This window comes from Herpailurus yagouaroundi, unplaced genomic scaffold, assembly GCF_014898765.1.
Source record: "Herpailurus yagouaroundi ecotype Mexico unplaced genomic scaffold, PumYag 162, whole genome shotgun sequence".
Classification (NCBI taxonomy): Eukaryota; Metazoa; Chordata; class Mammalia; order Carnivora; family Felidae; genus Herpailurus; species Herpailurus yagouaroundi.
Window position 1 is genome coordinate 70,915,512 of NW_024412403.1, and position 19,743 is coordinate 70,935,254.

The 19,743-nt window shown below is 44.6% G+C and overlaps 1 protein-coding gene across 13 annotated transcripts in view; it reads left to right on the top strand.

Annotated features, from left to right (window-relative positions):
• KALRN (kalirin RhoGEF kinase) overlaps window positions 1–19,743 on the top strand; it is a 673,147-nt gene that overhangs the window by 643,299 nt on the left and 10,105 nt on the right. For all 13 annotated transcript variants that reach the window (XM_040484739.1, XM_040484740.1, XM_040484741.1 and 10 more), the window contains 7 exons: window positions 4,556–4,583; window positions 5,065–5,236; window positions 6,817–6,938; window positions 7,602–7,733; window positions 9,341–9,505; window positions 11,253–11,331; window positions 18,755–18,955. In XM_040484739.1, coding sequence (XP_040340673.1) covers window positions 4,556–4,583; window positions 5,065–5,236; window positions 6,817–6,938; window positions 7,602–7,733; window positions 9,341–9,505; window positions 11,253–11,331; window positions 18,755–18,955 — 899 coding nt within the window. The remainder of the gene's footprint in view (window positions 1–4,555; window positions 4,584–5,064; window positions 5,237–6,816; window positions 6,939–7,601; window positions 7,734–9,340; window positions 9,506–11,252; window positions 11,332–18,754; window positions 18,956–19,743) is intronic.

A 19,743-nucleotide genomic window follows, 5' to 3' on the forward strand; every position in this document is an offset into this window, starting at 1 on the left:
CTTAGACAAGGTGGTCAGGAGGCCTAAATTCTAGTCTATTAATTGGGTGAGTTAATTTGATTCAGCAAAGACTTGGTCTTCCACTATGCGCAAGATGCTATGTGCTACTGTCTTCAAAGGGTTCATGAGTCTGGTAGGATAATAGCATGCAGGGAAGATGTCGTGATAGACAGAAGCATGTGACCATACGTACCAGCCTCTGGAAGAGCAGGGAGGAGGAAAAGATCACTGTTGCCTAAATTTCAGGCAAGGACTGACTGATGAGATTGTAGAGCAAGTCACATTCCAATTGATGGAAATAGGAAAACACTCCAAGTTCATGGCAAGACATTTTCTCAACTCCCCGCCCCCCCCCCCAAATTAGGATCCCACCACTTTATTATTTATTTATTTGTTTATGTACGTATTTATGTATGTATGTATGTATGTATTTTAGATTTGACAAATATCAACGGAGCTCTTATGTGCCAGATATTGTGCTAGGCTCTGAGGCAACAACAGTGAACAAGGCTCTTGCCTACATGGATCTTGCAGTCCATAGGGAGCCACAGACAAATACATAGACTGTTCCACTACCGTGTGAGAAGGCTGTCATGACCCTCCATATTGTACCAGTCCATGCTGCACATCGCTTAAAAGCAGAAAGGGAAAAAGGAAGGAGGAATCTTCGATGGGCATAATCCAGGGTCAAAGTTAGAAAAAACATTAGCATGGATTTCAGCCAAGCTCTTGGTCCTTGCCGGAGGAGTTTAAATGGGAGGACTAGGTAGAAATGGGATGGAGAGCCAGGTTAGGGAGCAAAGGGAAGCAGGCCTTTGACATCAACGACAAAGTGTCACAATGCTTTCCCCAAGACCTTGCTTGTACATGGAATGCTAAGGTGGAAGGAGCCTTCTGTGACCTTACAGGCACTTCTCTGTCTCATCTGGAAATGGGAACAAATAACACCTGCTTGGCACATCCCCCCAGAGTTTTGGGTGAGCAAACGAAGGAGTTTGTGAGTAGTTTATGCCGATTATATAATACTACACAAATCACTGATGTTATTACCATTATGAGCAACACTTGGGCTGCCCAAGAGGCAGAGGAATGAAGACTGATGCCTTCCACAAGCCCCTTCCAGATAAAGAACCTGCAAGGAAGCCTTGTTGGCAAGCTTTCTCTCCAACTTCCCCGCCAAAGTTTACCTCCAAACTCGGAAGATTTGCTTTTTAAATAGTGCCTGTGTTTAACCATATACTAAATGCAGTTGGTATTGATGAGAGAGAGGAATAAGGCAGGAAATTCCCTAAGCAGTGATTTGGGGTGCTTTTTTATAGATGTACTGCCACAGTGCAGGTTTATGAAACCCCACTTAAAATGTTATGATGTGGGAAAGTGCCATTTGCCCCTTCCAAGTGTCATTTGTCTCCTCGCTGGCACTCCTGGCATGCAATCACTGCCTTACTCCCTTGTGGATTCCCATCAGGATGGGAAATACAGGCCACTGGACAAACCTGGCCGCATTCCCGTATCGTTTCTACCCTAACTGACAGGGGAGGCGGGACGAGTGAGAAGGCTGTGCTCCGTGTCTGCTGCAGGCTGGGCGTTAACAGCAGCCAGGCACCATCCTGGACGCTGTGCAGACGTCTCTTAATTGCATCTTCCCCACCAGACTTTTGGCCTAACGAGGGTGGTGAGCATATCTGCTTCACTCCCTGCTGGCCACAACCAAGGAGCTGCTCAATAAATCTTCATCAAACAAATGAGTCCTTGTGTCAAACAAGCTTCCAAGGGCGCACCATTATCCCCAAGTTTTTACAGCTAAAACTGAGGCCTAAGCTTCTTAAGAATGTTGTCCAAGGTAAGAGAGCACGTCTGGCTCGGGGTCTGGATTCTCTGTGCTCCGTCAGCTCCTGGAGTTTATATTCCGTCCTGCATGGAACGCCGCTAAGATCCTCCTCTCACAGAGGCAATGGATTTTATTGTTTTTAAATCATTTTCCAAAAAGCTTGCAACCCATCTGTGTTTGAAAACAGGCCCTAGTCAAATATTATTAGTAATATACCCTGAAGTAATTATTTTATAGATCTTAAGGACCTAGTGCCTCAATTCTTGGAACCAGTCCTCAATTCTTGGAAGAACTGAAATGAGGACACAGGTCAAATATTCATTCAAGCAGCATGTATTAAATTCCCATTTTGCAGCAGAACCCAGGCTAGGGTCCTGAGGACGTGCCCCTGTCCTTGAAGAACCTGCAGTCTAGTGGATCTGACTGTGCCTTTTTTCGTCCTTAAGAAAAAATTACAAAAGTGAAAGATACTAATTGCAGAATATTTGGAAAGCCCAGGTAAGAAGACAAAGAAAAAACTCACTACAAATTCAAACACTTCCTGACTCCCGAGGGTAGGGCCTCCGTCCTGCATATCTGTATCCATAAAACCTGGCACCAGCCTGGAGGAGGAGGCCATGTTTTCTGAACGGGGAAAAGCCACCCTTGATCTCAACACCTTGTGATAAACATTGATAATATTTAGAAAATAGTCCTCATCTCCTTTTCTTTGTGAAGTGACTTGTGCAGGCATCATTCTTTGCATCCCCTAAGCCAGGTGGCCTCCGAGGCCTCCTTAGCCTTCTGCAAGTGATATGCTGCCACCCTCCCGCGTTCCCTGGCTGCACCCCGCCCCCCCCCCAGCCATGGCCCCGCGTCTCCTCACAAAGTGGGGGTCTCTCAAGGTGTGGGAAAAGCAGCTCCACCAAATGCCCTCACCTACCCCTGGGCCACCCCAGAAAAGCCTCAGAGGCAGGGAGTTGGTTTACCTGAGCCCAGTTCCCTTGGATAGAGCAACTTTCCTCCAGCCAGGCTGCATGTTGATTCACCTGCCACAGCTTTCAAAACTCCGGATGCCTGGCCCAGGCCTGAGGCTTTTTCGTGCTGCTAAAGCTGCTAGGGTTAAGGACTGCGAACCACTGATTTAAAGGAAGGCCAGGCGGTGGTATAGTGGCCTCTTGAGACTAGCAGAGGACACTGCAGTGGCAGTCTCAAGACACACAGCCCCAGGACGTGGCATTGCAAGAGTTTTCTGCAGCTCACTTCATGAAAAAGCTGGGTGGTATACGCGGGCAATTGGTTTGCAAACGGAAATCCAAAGGGGGGAGTAGCATCTTTGTTCCAAAGGGCCCATATGGATCCTGTATAAGGGAAGGACAGAAACTGTGTTCACTTATGACACGTGTTCACATAAATACAGGGAGATAAGTATGAATGCCCCAGGGAGCCATTTGTAAGACACGTGAGCTTTCTGGCTTCATTAGGAAGGAAAGAAGACTTTTACAACAAACTCTTAAGAGAAAAGCCACTGTAACAGTAGTCTGCTTTGCAGAAGGGAGATGTTTAGAATGAGATAATCGTTCTTTACTTAAGTAGTCATCGAATACTTGTTATTGGTCAAGCACTGTGCTAAGCACTTGACATATGTTGCTCATCTAATCTTTGCAATAACACTTGGCAATAGGTATTATTTATCCCCATTTTATAGGGAAGGAAATTGATGTCATAAATCTTAAGTGATTATCATAAAATCACATGAAACAAAAGAGGTGAGCCCCAGCCTCTCTGACTCCAAAACCCATGTTTCGTTCACTCCACCAAGCTTTATGACCTGGACCCACATGATTAGAGGTAAAACAAAAGAGGGCAGAAAAATCAAGAAGGGATGACTTTTCAGCATGGCTAGTCAGCTGGAAGTCGATCTTTTGTGAAGATGCATGGGGTCACGAGGCAGCCTTTACGGCGCGTGTAAAGAATCCCCCCACCCCACAGTGCCTCTGCCAACCAGCCATATGACCAGACAAGTCATTTAGTTGGCCTAAGTCCGGTTTTCTCACCTAAGCAGCAAAAAAATGGCCAGAACCTCCAGGTCGGTGCTTTTCAATTTGGCCTATGGAAGCTTGGGCTATAGGAGGACATGCTGGGGACAGAATGGACAGGTATGACCTCTCTTTCCCCTTCGACCAGACAAGCTCTGCATTTAACTGCTTGGAGAGAACTCTCTCCTGTTTGGGGGAAGGGGGTACATTTGGAAGGAAACCATTAGGCTAATGGTTAGTGGTTAATGTCAATGACCATTCCGGTTCGATAAATGTCAGGTGCTCTGTTTTTGAAAATTTGTGATGCTGGGAGGAATCAGTGCCAACACATTGCTTGAGTGCATATTGAAGGGGGTGGGGCAGGCAGGGAGAATGACTTTTATGCATGTGACAGAGAGGAAGAGCAATAAGGAAGTAAAATGCAGGCAAGAGAGGCCAGCTGCAGCCAGAAGAGCTTTTGCGGTCATGATACACCTGCTTGGGACCCTGGGTCACCCAGAGGCACGTGAAGAAGCGGAGTAGAGAGGAAAGTAAAGCAGGTGCCCTGGGTTGTTACTGCAATAGTGATACGGTCACAAACAGAGGCTGGGCTCCTGGCTTCATCTCCCTAAATGGTGCTTCCTTTTTACTCAATAGGGTCAAAGTCTCCTGCTCTCTTTCAGTAGTTTAGGATTTAAGCAGTTTTCTGTCTCTTTGTGTTTTTCAGATCTTAAATCCAAATTTCATCCAAGAAGGTGAGTTAAAAAGCAGAACTGAGAACACGAGGATTGGCTAAATAAATTGTGGCAAATCCAGCAGTGAGGTAGAGGCTGTAAATACTGGTGATGTCATTCTGTGCTATGGACAAGAAAAGGTGTTTAGAATAAACTGTTGAGGTGGAAAAGACTACAATTTGCCATATGTATGATTCATGTAATAAAAAGTGTGTTGATAAAAGCCAAAAAGACATACACCAAGATGCTCACAGTCGTTAATGTCTGTATCAGGACATCATGGAGCTTTTCATTCTTTCTATTTATCTGTACTTCCTAATTTTCTACAATAAACATTTATTACTTTTAAATACTTGTTAATGGGACATGGATGATTGAGCAACATAAGCTGAAGGATATTTGAATCATTACACGTGGGTAGGGAATGAGAGGGTTGTGTTGTAAAATGGCTGTGTATTCTGTTTATTCTAAATGATGTGAATTTATGTCAATTTGACCACAGTGGCCCCAGAATTCCTTGTGCCCTTAGTGGATGTGACCTGCTTGCTTGGGGACACAGTGACATTGCAGTGCAAAGTCTGTGGGCGGCCGAAGCCCACCATCACCTGGAAGGGTCCAGACCAGAACATCCTTGACACTGACAACAGCTCGGCCACATACACCGTCTCCTCCTGGTAAGCTGATCGCCCTGCATCGACACTCCCAGCTCCTTGGTGCAGCTCCCATGCTGGTTACTTAGTCTCTCCAAGAGAACAGCTGCCCTGGGTCCTATTCTAGCACAAATACTTGGCATTGATTAGGAGAGAAATTGAGTCAACAGTGTACCCAGGGCTGGGAGGTTTAGGCACGGCCTCCACCGCTCACTACAACCTGCCATGGAGCCTGTCAAAGATCTGGCTGATGGCCAGCACATAGCCGCATGCTGCTCAACATCACGTAGACATGGCTTAACAAATGAGAACAGGTTGGAAAGACTGCATTCTGGACCCACATTCAATAAATTAAAACATAAAACTTTATATGTCAGGTCAACCATAAACCATACCTTCAAAGAGCTCTGGCAGTCACTGACTTACATTCACCCAGTTGATCTTTCCCAAAAGGATCCCCAAGAGAATCTCTATGTTAGTGGAAATGGCAAAGGCCCCAGACTTGTGGAAGCAATGTGGGTCTCCCATCCCAACATCCCAGTGTTTTTGTGCCCCTCAGGATCCTGTGAAACAGTGATCTATTTAATTCCTTCAATAACCTAAGAATAATTTTCTTAGAAGAATAAAAAAAAAAAAAGACTTGCTCCAAAATATGCAATGCTAAACAGAAAATCTAGCCATAAACACGCTTCCACACAGAAAGGCTGTTTAACAAAACCCAGTTGACTGCCTCCCAATCATTGTGTTAGCATTTATTGCTACTAATGATGAACTTTATTGTGCACTACCCTTTACAGTGGACACGCAGTAACAAGCTCTCAGTGCTTAAACATCTATCAAAGAATCATTTAGAATTAAACTCCTATCCATTAACTTAATTTTTGTGCACATGAAATGGTATTTCCAGCAAAGATGGCAAGGTCTGGCCAAGCCCTAAGATTAGGGGGCCCAAGGAACTTAGTGTAAGAGCCAGTGCTTGGTGAGGATCCTGAAGACCAGCAGGCTCCGTATGTCTCAGCTGGAGGGAGGGAGCAGGGTTGACCATGACTGCTGCATTTCACTCTTCCTGAGCAGTGCTATCCCTTGTGACTGGGACTACTAGGGAAGTTAGCATTTAGTAGAGGAATTTGCCCTTTACTTAATTCACTTAATTGTTTTGAGGGTCCCATATGTAGAATTTGAAATACTTAAACATTTTCATTCTTCAGTCTATTTTCTTGTATGACTTATTATTGATGTGTGAGACTGAGAATATTTTAGGACAGAGTTGCTCATGGTAATAAGACTAGTAATATTGTATAGGGCTTTATATATTTCAAACCCTGCTCTAATTCTTATCTCATTTTACTTCTTTTCTATCCCTACACCCCATATACAACAAACATGAGAGTTGGGGGTGACAAGAATCCCCCCCTCCCATAAGGAAATGGGAATATAGAAAAATAAGGTGATCACCCAAGGTGTGTAGGAAAATAACAGAGCTGGGATGAGACCTTGAGCCTGAGGATTCAGCTCAGCACACCTTGTGCCCACCCTGGGGATTTTACCCATCAGTCAATTGACTCATTATTGGAGTCTGAAGAGCATCCTTTTGGTGTCTCTAGTGATTCTGGGGAAATCACCCTGAAGATCTGCAATCTGATGCCCCAAGACAGTGGGATTTATACCTGCATAGCAACGAACGACCATGGCACCACATCTACGTCTGCTACAGTTAAAGTGCAAGGTACAGGGTCTTTGTTAGTCAAACCCTTTTTATACTTTTAAGATATTTTTTATTATGGTGAAATACATATAACATAAAATCTATCGTCTGCACCAATGTTAACTGTACATTCTGTAATGTTAAGTACATTCATATTGTTGTGCAACCTATCTCTAGAACTCTTTTCATCTTGCAAAACTAAGGTCTATATCCATTAAGCAACAGCTCCCCAACCCCCCTCCCCACCGCCCCTGGCAACCACCATTCTACTTTTTCTCTCTCTGAGTTTGTGTTAACCAAATATCTTAAGTGGACATTACAAGGGTTCCCTGCAACCTGGGGAAGCAGAGGTCCATTGTGAAATTCCAAAGTAAAGGTCTAGCAAATGGAAGAGAAGGCGTCTTCGCTAAGAGCTATCTGTGGTCCCCCATAACTTCCCGTATCGTTGCCTGGCCAAGCTCTAACTCCAGTGTGCAGTCTTTAGCCCAAGGAAGAAGTTCTAACCCCAAAGTGTATCTCCCAGGCTTCCCCAGGGCCTGGAGAGAGGTGTGCCACTTGGTAGAAAAGACCCTAGGAAAAATTTGAGACACGGGGAAGGTAATGTTTCCCAGGTAACTTTCAACCTTGGTGTAAAGTGCCAAGTTCTGCTGAAATAGCACTTGACCGTAATTTCTGTCCCCAAAGGTGTTCCAGCAGCCCCTAACCGCCCCATTGCCCAGGAGAGAAGCTGCACTTCTGTGATTCTCCGCTGGCTGCCTCCCTCCAGCACTGGGAACTGCACTATTTCTGGTTACACTGTGGAGTACCGGGAGGAAGGTACGCTCGCTCCCCTGCCCTTCTCTTTCTTCCTTCTCTTCCTCGAAAGGAGATCCTTCAGAGTCATGAACTATTTGCCTTCATGCCTTTCATTAGCTGTCCCTTCTTGTGTCTTCCAACTCAGCACAAGGACCTCAGCTCCAGGCCACAGCCGCCTCCTGCTCTCCAACTTCGCCCAAGGGCTGATGACTCTTGGCAAGTTTCAAAGTGCCTTCGCGTGCACTTTTGTCCTTAACAAGCCTAATCACCCAGACAGGAGCAGTCAGGCCCGTTTTACACATGAGGAGGCTAAGGCCTGAAGAAAGTTGAGGAACACGGAGGCAGGAGTTAGTAAGAGACAGGCCTGGCATTAAACCCAGGTATCAAGTTTGGTAATTTGTGACCTTTCTCCCAGAGTAGTAACTAGGGTAGCATGAGCAGAGCTTTACCACCATCCCCAGATAAAATTTAGAGATTTTATGTATATATAGCATATGTATATGTGTGTATATATATATATAGCATATGTATATGTATATATATATAGCATATGTTATATATATATATCATATATTTTGTGTGATCTTTAAATTTTATATATATATACACATATGTATGATTTTTTAAAAACTGTTCATTTTTTAATTTTGTTACATTTACATGCTAAGGATGCATGCATTAGTTTAGCAGTTAGAAACACCTGAACCTGTCACCTATTATCAAGAAGAATTAGTTAAATAAGAAGCTGCCAGGTAGCTCTAGTTGTTAACACATCTCTGAACCACATAATGAATTACAGAACTGAATTTCAAACAACTGCTTGTTGTGGCCAGAGCCTAACTCATTTGTGTTACTCACCATTACTCGTAGTTTTTTAACTCTTCTTTCTTCTACCAAACAGGCCCTGTGCAGTTACAGAGCTGTTCATTTCTGCATCTTTCTGAAGCTGTTCACTCTTGGGTCTCCCCACTCAGCAGAGAGGTGTTCGTGCTGAGCTGGGAGACATGTCTCACAAAAGCTTGCACTTAGTTCCACGCTGTTCAGTTCATAGTTCATCCTATTAACACAGTTCTCTTGAGAAAATCACTTCCTCTTTCTGAGCCTCTATTTCTTCACGTATAAAGTGAGATCTGTGTTCCCAACCTCACCGGTTTCTGGAGATTTAAGTGCGAAAGTTAAATGAGAGAATTCTGGGAAGACGCCTTCTGCGGTATTTTACATGTATGGCGTGCTCAATGCATGTTCACTTCTATTTTGTTTCCATTTCCAAATGTGTATTTTCTCTCATTTTGCTATTTATAATATATTTTTATGCCTTATTAAGAATTTGCCACACGTCCTTCTGTCAATTCTGTATGATCTGTGTCTTTTCCTTCTCGCACATACACATTTGGAAATGACCAGAACCCCTAGGCCAGCTGCTTCCACACCCCTCATGATATACGCAGTCACTTAGGACACTGAGCCCAAACCTGCCACCGTTGGCCCACAGGCTTTCAGAGCCCACTTTGTAACCCCTTGAATGGAACAGAATGTGTCAGCTTTCCTTTCTTTGTTTGCTGAAGGTCTTTGAAACAATGTCCCTCTGGCGTTTTCTTCTTTCCCTCTCCTTGGAAATTGTGTGCTAGGTTCCCAGGCCTGGCAGCAGTCTGTAGCTTCGACCTTGGACACTTACCTCGTCATCGAAGACCTCAGCCCTGGGAGTCCTTATCAGTTCAGAGTCAGCGCCAGTAACCCCTGGGGGATCAGCCTTCCCAGCGAGCCCTCAGAGTTTGTGCGACTCCCAGAGTACGGTGAGTCCCAGCCATGCCCAGCAGCCCTGGTGGAGGCAAGGCACCTGGCCAGCTGTCACACACTCGCTGGTGCCGGCCACCCTGCGGGAGGTAACCTGGATTGTCCAGTGTCTTCAGTCAAGTAACATTTCAGAGACCTGATGAAAAGTGTGATTTCAACCATTTTGGAGCAAAAGTTTGGTCTGCCACCAGTGTCTGCCCTGGGCCTACCAGGGTCCCTGGACACCCGCATGTGTCTCCAGGAACAGAGAGGGGTGAGAAGGAGTCATGAGTCGTATGGATGCTGTCTGCCCCTTTTCCTGGATGGGAACACCAGCCCTCCTCTCCCTGGGAACCTCTGCCAGGCCTAAGTGTGCCTCCCAGCATCAGACACAGCCCCGCTCACCAATTTAAACTGGGGAGAGGAAAGCAACCTGGTTGAAGGATTGGAATCAGAATGAGTATTTGATAGTTTCCCCACCCCTAGCCTTCCCACAATGTCTTACTTCAAGTGGACACATTTTTAGGTGGATGTGTTGGATGATGAAGATGTATCTATAGCTACACACGAGTATTTCACAAATGTGGTTCTCGTTTTGGCCCCCCATTCACTGTCTCACCAAGCCACTTTGGTCCCAAGAACATTTGAAAGAGGACACTTGCTAGCCCAAAGAAATCTCCAAGTGGTGAGGTATTCCGTGGTGCAAGGGGGTGGGGAGTGTGTTGGGGTGGAGGAGGAGGCCACCACACTGAGAAGGCAAGAAACCCATGTCTCTCCAGGGTCAGGGAATCCCAGAGTTCCCAGGGGGCTTCAGAAACCCTCTAGGGCCCTTGGCTATAGCCCAACCCCCAGCTGAGTCTGGAAGTGTTCCCCAGCGCGTCCTCAGGGGCTAAGCTCCCTCCCAGTCACCCTGCTCCCTAAGACTCATGACTCACTGGGAAACCTGGGCCCTGGGTCTCTATTGTGTCAGAATTCAATGTAGGTAAGGCACCTGAACCTCAGCCCAGCTGTGGTCAGAAGACCCACACTGCGGGGGTGGTCCTCTCCTCTGGAGCTACTAACTGAATTCTGTCACATGTTTTGCTTCTTGTGAGCCTTGTTCCCCAGGGACAACACAAATACATACTGGTGTGCATGTGTGCATGCATGTGTGCATGTGTGCGTGTGTGTGTTTAAATTATTGCCAGAGAATGAACACCTCTTAAGGTAATACTGCCACATTCTGCTCAGGCACGTATTTTGGGTTAAGCTAAATCATTCAGCATTCAGTATACCAGATAGGCTCGTTAATGTCTGAGGACAGCAGGGTGAGAGAGAGCAGTGGTTAGGGTATTTCCAGCACATTCCTCTCCTTTCCTCCTCTGGGCCTTGTAACTCTTCCCTTCTCCTCTGCTGCCTTCACCCTCAGCCCTGATTCTCACTGGCTTTTCTAGGCCTTCCGTGTGTTTCTCTCTCTCTCTTTTAATTTTTTCTACCAAATTTCTATTTTTAAAATATCCAGAGGTTGTGTCTCTGATTGTCCCAAGTTTTCTTTTGTTTATGTAGATGGCACAGGGAGGGGGAGTCTGCCTCTGTCATGTCAGTTTCCCCTGGGATGATATTTTTAAAAATAACATTTCAGAGAATCCTGGCCTTTTCCCACTGAGCTAGACTCCATATTTGGCCATGAGAATTGCTTTGGGGCAAGGCGGGAGCTTTTCTGTCAACCTTTTCTTTATTCTTACATGACTTCCTCAGTGTCATAAATGGATTCTCTCTCTTCCAAAGATGCTGCTGCTGATGGTGCCACCATTTCTTGGAAGGATAATTTTGATTCAGCTTATACTGAGCTGAATGAAATTGGAAGGTAATGACCCCATTTTCTATTCCTTCATGAGCACTTAACAACATCACATCCGAATAATGACTTGCTTTTACCGTTTGTTTCTTTTCCTCCGTGTGCTCTCTCTATAGTAAGAAAACGCCAGAATATTTATGTGTACTTTTATTGCTCTTTTTTTAACTTTTTACGTTGGAGGCCTCACTCATCAACTATCAGCCTTTCTTCTGTTCTAATATAAGAATTTAAAGCTCAGCCTTTTCTTTAAGGTACAATTTTAGCTACCTCCCCTGAGTTCTGGTATGTGGCAGTTTCATTATCATTCAGTTCAACCATGATTATTTTCTTTCACCTAATCATAATAGAAATATTTTAAGTTTTTCAACTGTAGGGGCTCCATCGGTTAAGCTTCCGACTTCAGCTTAGGTCGTGATCTCGAGGTCCATGAGTTCGAGCCCCACGTCATGCTCTGTGCTGACAGCTCAGAGCTTGGGGCCTGCTTCGGATTCTGTGTCTCCCTCTCTCTCTGCTCCTCTACTGCTCTCTCTCTCTCTCTCTCAAAAATAAATAAATAAATATCCTTTAAAAAGTAAATTTTTCAACTGTATGAGAGTTTTACAAACTATCTAGTTGTCACTGATTTCTAACTTAATTACACTGTGGTTGAAGAACTTGATTTATATGATACCGATGCTGATTTTTGTTGGGACTTCATTTATAAGCAGTACATGGTCAGTTTTTGTTAAAAGTTCCATGTGTTCCTGGGAAGAAGGTATAATCGCTAATTTTTGGTACAGGTTTCCATTCTTGTCCATGTTTCAAGCACAAGTGCATTGTTTCATGGATGTTTTCAATCCAGTGCCCCCTACATACACACACACACGCACGCACACACACACACACACACACACACACACACACACACCTCTGTCTCTGTCTCTTTCTCTCTGTCTCCGTCTCTCTCTCTCTCTGTTTCTGTCTCTTTCTTTTGGTTAGAAAAGTATGTCCCCAAAAGTATAAAAGATAAAAATATAACTTTTAACAAAATAATGAAAAAACTCTATCACCTGGCCCACAAAATAGTTGGTGGGCCGAAACGAAAAGGGGGCTCGTCTCTAGATGTGCATCAGTTTGCACGTGGTCTAGGTGAGAGGGTAGGTAGCGCTGGCAAGTCTCCCACTCCCTGAATGTGTAAATAAAAGAGCACCCACAAACAATGGGCCATTAGCATCTTCTCCATCTCTGATTGACGTCTCTCAATGAAGCATAAAATTTCCTAAGTGAGGTGGTTGCGACAGAGGTTGTGGAGAGAGCCAAAATGCTTATTATTCCCATTTCTTAGACAGGATTTAAATGTAATTCACTGCCTTTCATTACAGCGCTTTTCGTCAAAAACCAACTTTATCTCTGGGCGCCTGGGTGGCTCAGTCGGTTGAACGTCTGACTCTTGATAAGGGGCTCAGGTCATGATGCCAGTGTGGTGGGATTGAGCCCCACATCAAGTTCTGTGCTGAGCGTGGAGCCTGCTTGATATTCCCTCTCTTTCTCTAAAAAAAACACAAACAAGCAAACAAAAAACAACAACTTTAGCTCAGCTTTCTCTCTTCTTTGTATGGCCAGAGGGGCAGGGAAGGGCCAATGGAAATTTCCAAGGTGATAATGATGGTGCTTATTGAGTTTCTGTAGTGTTCCAAACTATGCAGGTATTATACAAAAGGTATTAAATCTAATCCTTATAACACATGAGGTGTAGTGTTTGAGTAGATTTCCAGGAAAGGAACTCAGGCTTCGGGAGGTAAGTAACTTTTTCAAGGTCCTACAACTAGGAAGTAGAGAGCCAGGATTCCAGCCCTGGGCTACCCAATTCTTAAGCCTGTGTTTGTTTTACTAGCATATGTGGTTTCTCATTGTAGAAATTTTTGTCAAAAATAAGCTCTAGCAATTGAAATCTAGTTTGCCACATTATATTGAAGTTTGTGAAGCTAGGCATGGCATGACTCCAGTAGTGAATCCCCACCTGGTTCTTTTTTTTTTTTTTTAATTTTTGTTTGTTTGTTTGTTGAGAGAGAGAGAGAGAATGAGTGCTCACAAGCAGGGGAGAGGCAGAGAGAAAGGGAGACAGAGGATCCGAAGCAGGCTCTGCGCTGACAATAGAGAACCTGATGCAGGGCTCAAACTCATGAACGGTGAGATCATGACCTGAGCTGAAGTCAGACACTTAACAGACTGAGCCACCCAGGTGCCCCTCCCCACCTGGTTCTAAATGAAACTGGTGGCATCACCTGGATGTACCAGTGAATTCCTTCCCGAGATGTGCATTTACTGTTGATAGCCATGGGCTAAGGCATGTTTTACCTGGAAGAGATGGATGCTTTCATATTTCCTGAAGGGGAGATCAAGTTTCTGATTTGTTCAAAGCAATCAATGTTTTATGAAAAAAAAATCTCATCTCCAACAATCTGAAGTTTTGCCTCTCTTCCAAGTATAGTCCTCATGGTTTCAGGAGATCCTTTAAAAATGCTGTATGTTAACAGAAAGGAAATAAAACATGTAGACACTTACATGAAACACATGAAGGGTATTTGTGGGCCATAGAAGTGAGTCAACTTTCTCCATCACACCTAAACCTAGAATTCTAGGCCTCTATGACTATCTTGTTAAAAATAATTCTCTGGTGGGGTGCCTGGGTGTCTCAGTCGATTAAGCATTCGACTTCAGCTCAGGTCATGATCTCATGGTTCGTGAGTTCGAGCCCCGCATCGAGCTCTGTGCTGACAGCTCAGAGCCTGGAGCCTGCTTGGGATTCTGTGTCCCCCACTCTCTCTGCCCTCCCCCACTCACATTCTGTCTCTCTCTCTCTCTCTCTCTCTCTGTCTCTCAAAAATGAGTAAACATTTAAAAACTAGTTCTCTGGTAATAAAATATTATAAAAACCATGGTGCAGAAAGAAATATCTTCGCTGCTAAAGTCCATCTGAAGGAAAGAGCACTCGAGCATAGCATGGTTAGCTGGAAATAAACTAGATGGGCACCTCTATAATATAAAGAAGCCAGAGATTTATCCCTGGGAATGCTGACTGGTTACCTGCACAGGATCCAAAAAGGTAGCAGGGCCAGGCCTCCAGGTAAGGAAGGCAAGTTGAACAGAGACATCAGTTTTCCCTCCCTCCCGAGACTTCACCGAATCTGCACTAAAGGACTTTTTCGAATCAGGCACATGAGGATGAAGACACGGGACGAAGAGACAACAATAATAACAGGTTAGAGGCAGAAAACAAGTGACAGAGTGACAAATGACCTAGCACTCAATCCGAGTCAGTCGCGGGGTCAAGTGAGAGGCAGTGCAACTTTTGCAGCAGAATTCCCCCAAAGGCTCGGGCACTGGCAGCGCAAGTACTTCTGCAAATCGGTATAAAGAGGATGCTGAAACTGGAGGGTGGGCTGACACTCTGTGTGAGAGGCTGCAGCTCCAGATCTCCAAATTGTCCTTCCCCATCCAGGAAAACGCCAGAGGCTCATTCTCTAGACAGGGTAAAAGAAAGTGTCTTTGTTCTCAGGGACACCGGCACAGCTGGGGGCAGCAGAACCTGACTGCAAGTGGACCAGTTATGAGGCCAAATCCTTGCTTGGATAACTCAGGACCCCAGCTCTCTTAGCCAGCGGGCTCCAGAAGTGGATAACCGGGGCTTCACCACTAGGCAGGGAGGAGGAGGATCTTTCTCTGGGAAATCTGACCAGCCCAAGAGGAAAGTCTTAAAGATAACGGCTTCGGAGCTTTCCCAACCAAACAGTCCACTCAGATCGCCCTGCTGTGAAGGTCGAGTTGACAGACACCAACACCCCTGATCAGAGCTTGCAAACAGCTGTTTAGTCCCCAGCTTTTAGAATGAGCCAACCCCCAGTGCCGGCCAGGACAGAGTAAGCCCAGGGTAGCCTATCCCACTGATGACAACCAGAAGCCCTGGACAAAATCCAAAATAGCAACTACCTCAGGATTCTGTAAGTCAATAACATGGAGAATGGGGAACCAAGTTAAAACTTGAAGAAAGTCAAGGATGGTAGCAGTGAGTTCTCTGGTTTGTTTGTTGGGCTTTAGCCCAAGCGTGGGTCAAAGCAGGGAACTGGGCAGCATGCACAGGGAGCAACTCCAAAAGAAACCCATCTTTCTGGCCAAAAGACAGGAAAAGAGGTCCCTCTGAGCTGAAGAGAGCAGGAAAATGCTTTTCCCTCCCTCCCTTCTTTCTCTCACGACGTTACTCCAAGCCAGAGGCTAAAACTCTGAGGGAATCCCATCCACAAAAATGGGCCCTTGGGAGCCAAAGAATGAGTGGGAAATCTCAGTGAAGAGATAGCTAAAGAAGGAGATCCCCTAATTCTGTGCATGGAACAACACAAATCCCAGGCCACGTTCAAGCTGTGCACGGATAGAGCATATCCACAGAAGCAGAGCAAGGCTCTGAGAATGGAACCGTGATAAAAACCACCGCTCAGTCACACTGCGGTGACTTCTTAGTCCCAGACTAATCTTTGAGTGGTGCTCATAAGGGACACACTTTGTCAGAAACGATGATTGAATTCTATCACAAGGAAAATATTCATAGTTTACTGGAGCTTCATCTGTGAATAGCCCTGATCTAATCGCAAGAATGGAAACACTGAATATCAGTTAAGGTGTCATTCTGTTGGGGGCGCCTGGGTGGCTCAGTTGGTTGAGCATCTGGCTTTGGCTCAGGTCATGATCTGATGGTTACTACGCTCAAGCCCCATGTCAGCCTCAGTGCTGACAGCTAGGAGCCTGGAACCTGCTTCAGAGTCTGTGTCTCCCTCTCTCTCTCTCTGCCCCTCCCCTACTCACACTGTGTATGTCTCTCTCTCAAAAATAAATAAACATTTAAAAAAATATTTTTTTTTGATATTCTGTTGAGAGGACAGGGGATGGGAAAAGTGGTCACGTGCTGGGGAAAGGGAGGGAGAGAGACTAATATCTCACTCTCCATGGTAGGTATCAGCAGATTACAATGAAGACTGAAACACTAAGAAGTAGCCACACAAACATAGGCTACCTGAATAATCAGCTAAATATAACTAACTGCTATATTAAACTGCCTCTAGTGTAAGAGAAAATGGGGGTGGGGGTAGGAGAATGGGATACTATTAGTTTTAATAAGAAACCTTGTTAAAGCGAATTGACTTTTTAAATCATGGGAATGCATAACTCAGATAAACACACATGTTTTTTTGTTTTTTTTTAAATTAAGGTGTAGCGGGGGCAGCACCTGGGTGGCTCAGTCAGTTAAGCGTCTGATTCTTGATTTCGGCTTAGGTCACGATCTCATGGTTTGTGCGAGCCCCATGCTGGGTTCTGCACCTGCTTGGGATTCTCTCTCTCCTCTCCCTGTCTGCCCCTCCCCACCTCAAAATAAATAAATAAACTTTTTTTTTAAGTGTCCAATTCTTGATCTCAGCTCAGTTCATGATCTAATGGTTCATGGGATTGCCCCCACCCCCACCCCGTCCCATCAGACTCTTTGGGATCCTCTCTCTCCCTCTCTCTCTGTGCCCCTCCCCACTCAAAATAAATTACTTAATTTAAAAATTTAAGGTACAGCAGTACCTCAACATGACCACTTAGTTCAGGAGAGTTCTCCCCAATATTCAATTGTTCTCATGCATCTGAAGTCCTCTGGAAGGAGTGACCTCTAATAATCAAACAAAAGAATGCTGTTAAAAACCAGAATGGAGGGGCACGCACTTGGCTGGCTCAGTTGGTATATTATGCAACTCTTGATCTGGGGCTCATGACTTCAAGCCTCATGTTAGGCATAGAGACTACTTTAAAAAATACGAGAATGGCAATTTTTTTTTTAGAATGGCAATTTATTAATTTACAATGTAGAATAGAGCTGCCAGTTTGACCAAGTATTTGCTTACTATGCAAGAAGAATAATGTCTGCTATATAATAGGCATTCAATTAATATTTACCTAATATGTGCTTTATTTATTAGCACATTATTTCTTTTGTGAAAATCTATGGTGGAAAAACACTTATTATTGTCAGAAAGTCACTTGGTGAGCACAGAGTCAGGTCAAGGAGTCAGTTGGACAATCTTCATGGTGGTGTCGGATACATACATTTCCTCTAGAGGAATGGACTGCTCTTTGGGCCATTGACTTCTCTACTCGTGGGTTAGGGTGCCTCAGGGACAGGCCTAGGATGGCACTGTCTTGTCACCTCTTTGACTCTCCCTTTCTCTGACCAGTTGTTGGTAAGTTCCCTCTTCTACTTCCCGTTATTACTACATCCTATTGGGCTACTGCTGAGTCTGGAAACCATTCTATTTTAGATGTGGCAAATTTTGTTAGATGTGAAAATGGCATGGTGGTTATACATTTTTTTATGTTTATTTATTTTTGAGAGAGCACAAGCAGAGGAGGGACAGAGAGAGGAGAACAGAGTATCTGAAGCAGTCTCTGTGCTGACACAGTGAGCCCGATGTGGGGCTCAAACCCAGGGATTGTGAGATCATGACCTGAGCTGAAGCCAGAAGCTCAACCTACTGAGCCCCCCGGGGCCCTGGTGGTTATACATTTTTAAGTATTCTTGTCAATCAGAGATGCAAACTCAAGAATTACTGAATTAAATAACATGATATCTGGATTTTGCTTACAATACTACAGAAAAAAAGGCAAGAGGTGGGAAAGGAATAGATGAAATGAGGTTGGCAAAATGTTGACAATTAATGAAGCTGGCTTCTGGGTGCACAGATCTGTTATACTATTCTTTCTACTTGTGTGTGTATTAGAAAGTTTCCATAACACCAAGATAATAAAAAAAATTAAATTTAAAAATTGACTCTTTATTTTTTTTAATGCTTTTATTCATTTATTAGTGAGAGAGTGAGAGAGAGCGCACACACTCCCGTGAACCATGAGACCATGACCTGAGCCAAAGTTGGACGCTTAACTGACTGAAACAGCCATCCACCCCAAAAATGACTCTTTAAAAATGTTTTTGAAATTATCATAGACTAGAATTCCTCCTTCTTTAACATTACTATTGTTGTATTTTATATAAATATACTCTGCTTGGAAAATTGAACCTGTGGGACATCTGGGTGGCTCAGTCGATAGAACGTCCAACTCTTGATTTCAGCTCAGGTCATGACCCCAGTGTTGTGAGATCGAGCCCCGCATAGGCCTCCACACTGACCGTGAGGAGCCTGCTTGGGATTCTCTCACTCCCTCTCCCTCTGCCCCTCCCCTGCTTGTGCTCTCTCTCTCAAAATAAATAAATAAACTTTAAAAAATATTAAAATATAGAAAAGGTAGGATTCCTAATAAGATGCTACTGTCTAACCACTTCAGATAAAAATGTACACACCCTTGAATAAAATAATACCTAATTGATCAATGAAGCCTGGCAAAACGCTTTCTCCCTTTCGCTTTCCAGAGGCCGTTTCTCCATTGTAAAGAAATGCATTCACAAAGCTACCCGCAAGGATGTCGCTGTGAAATTTGTTAGCAAAAAAATGAAGAAAAAAGAGCAGGCCGCCCACGAGGCTGCCCTACTTCAGCACCTGCAGCACCCCCAGTACATCACTCTCCATGACACTTATGAGTCCCCCACATCCTACATCCTGATTTTGGAACTGTAAGTACAGGTGTCTCTTAGTGGTCCCCGGCTGTCTGGGGTCTGGGCCATTTATTGTCCACTGGAAACAGCAGTTTCATTTTATGCAACGTCTTATAGTGTACAAAGTGTTGTATGTAACAAGCATTCTCCCATCCATTTATAAAAATGCGGTTGCCATTTATAGATTAGAAAAAATCAAGGATAAGGAAGGTCCTTACAACTAGGGGATGGAGAAACTGGGACTTGAACCCATATCTCTCCCACTCTGATGCTGATGTGCTTTCTATTATGGACTCTGCGGCTGGGCAGGAGTTTAGGAAAAGCTTCTTGACAATAGGGGGCGGAGCTGAGATGAAAGAGGGGTTTGTGCATCGATTTACTGCCATGGCATGGTCTACCACCCAAGAAATTCTTATAACGTGGACACTTGCCTTGAAAATAGTCTACTCATTCCAGATTTTCTAGGAATTCAGGCAACCATATACTTAGCTCCAGAATACATCAAATAAAGCACATTCTCCCCACTGCTACCCCAAGCTAAGGATGGAGATCATGCTCTGTGGTTTACAGAGATCTAACAGAGGCTAAAGAGAACAAAGTCCTTTCAGAAGTATTGAGCCCTCCTAGCGATGTTATCAGATGGGTGCTGATGACCTGGCACCCAACACCAGTGCTGTGTATGGCTCCACATGAGCCTGTGTTCAGAAGAGAAGTGTCTTCACTTACAGCTTTTCAGGTGCCATTTTAGTGTTGCTCTTATGTGCTTGTTCGTCTAGGTGTTTGTGTATGAAGGCCTTTAGAAGCAA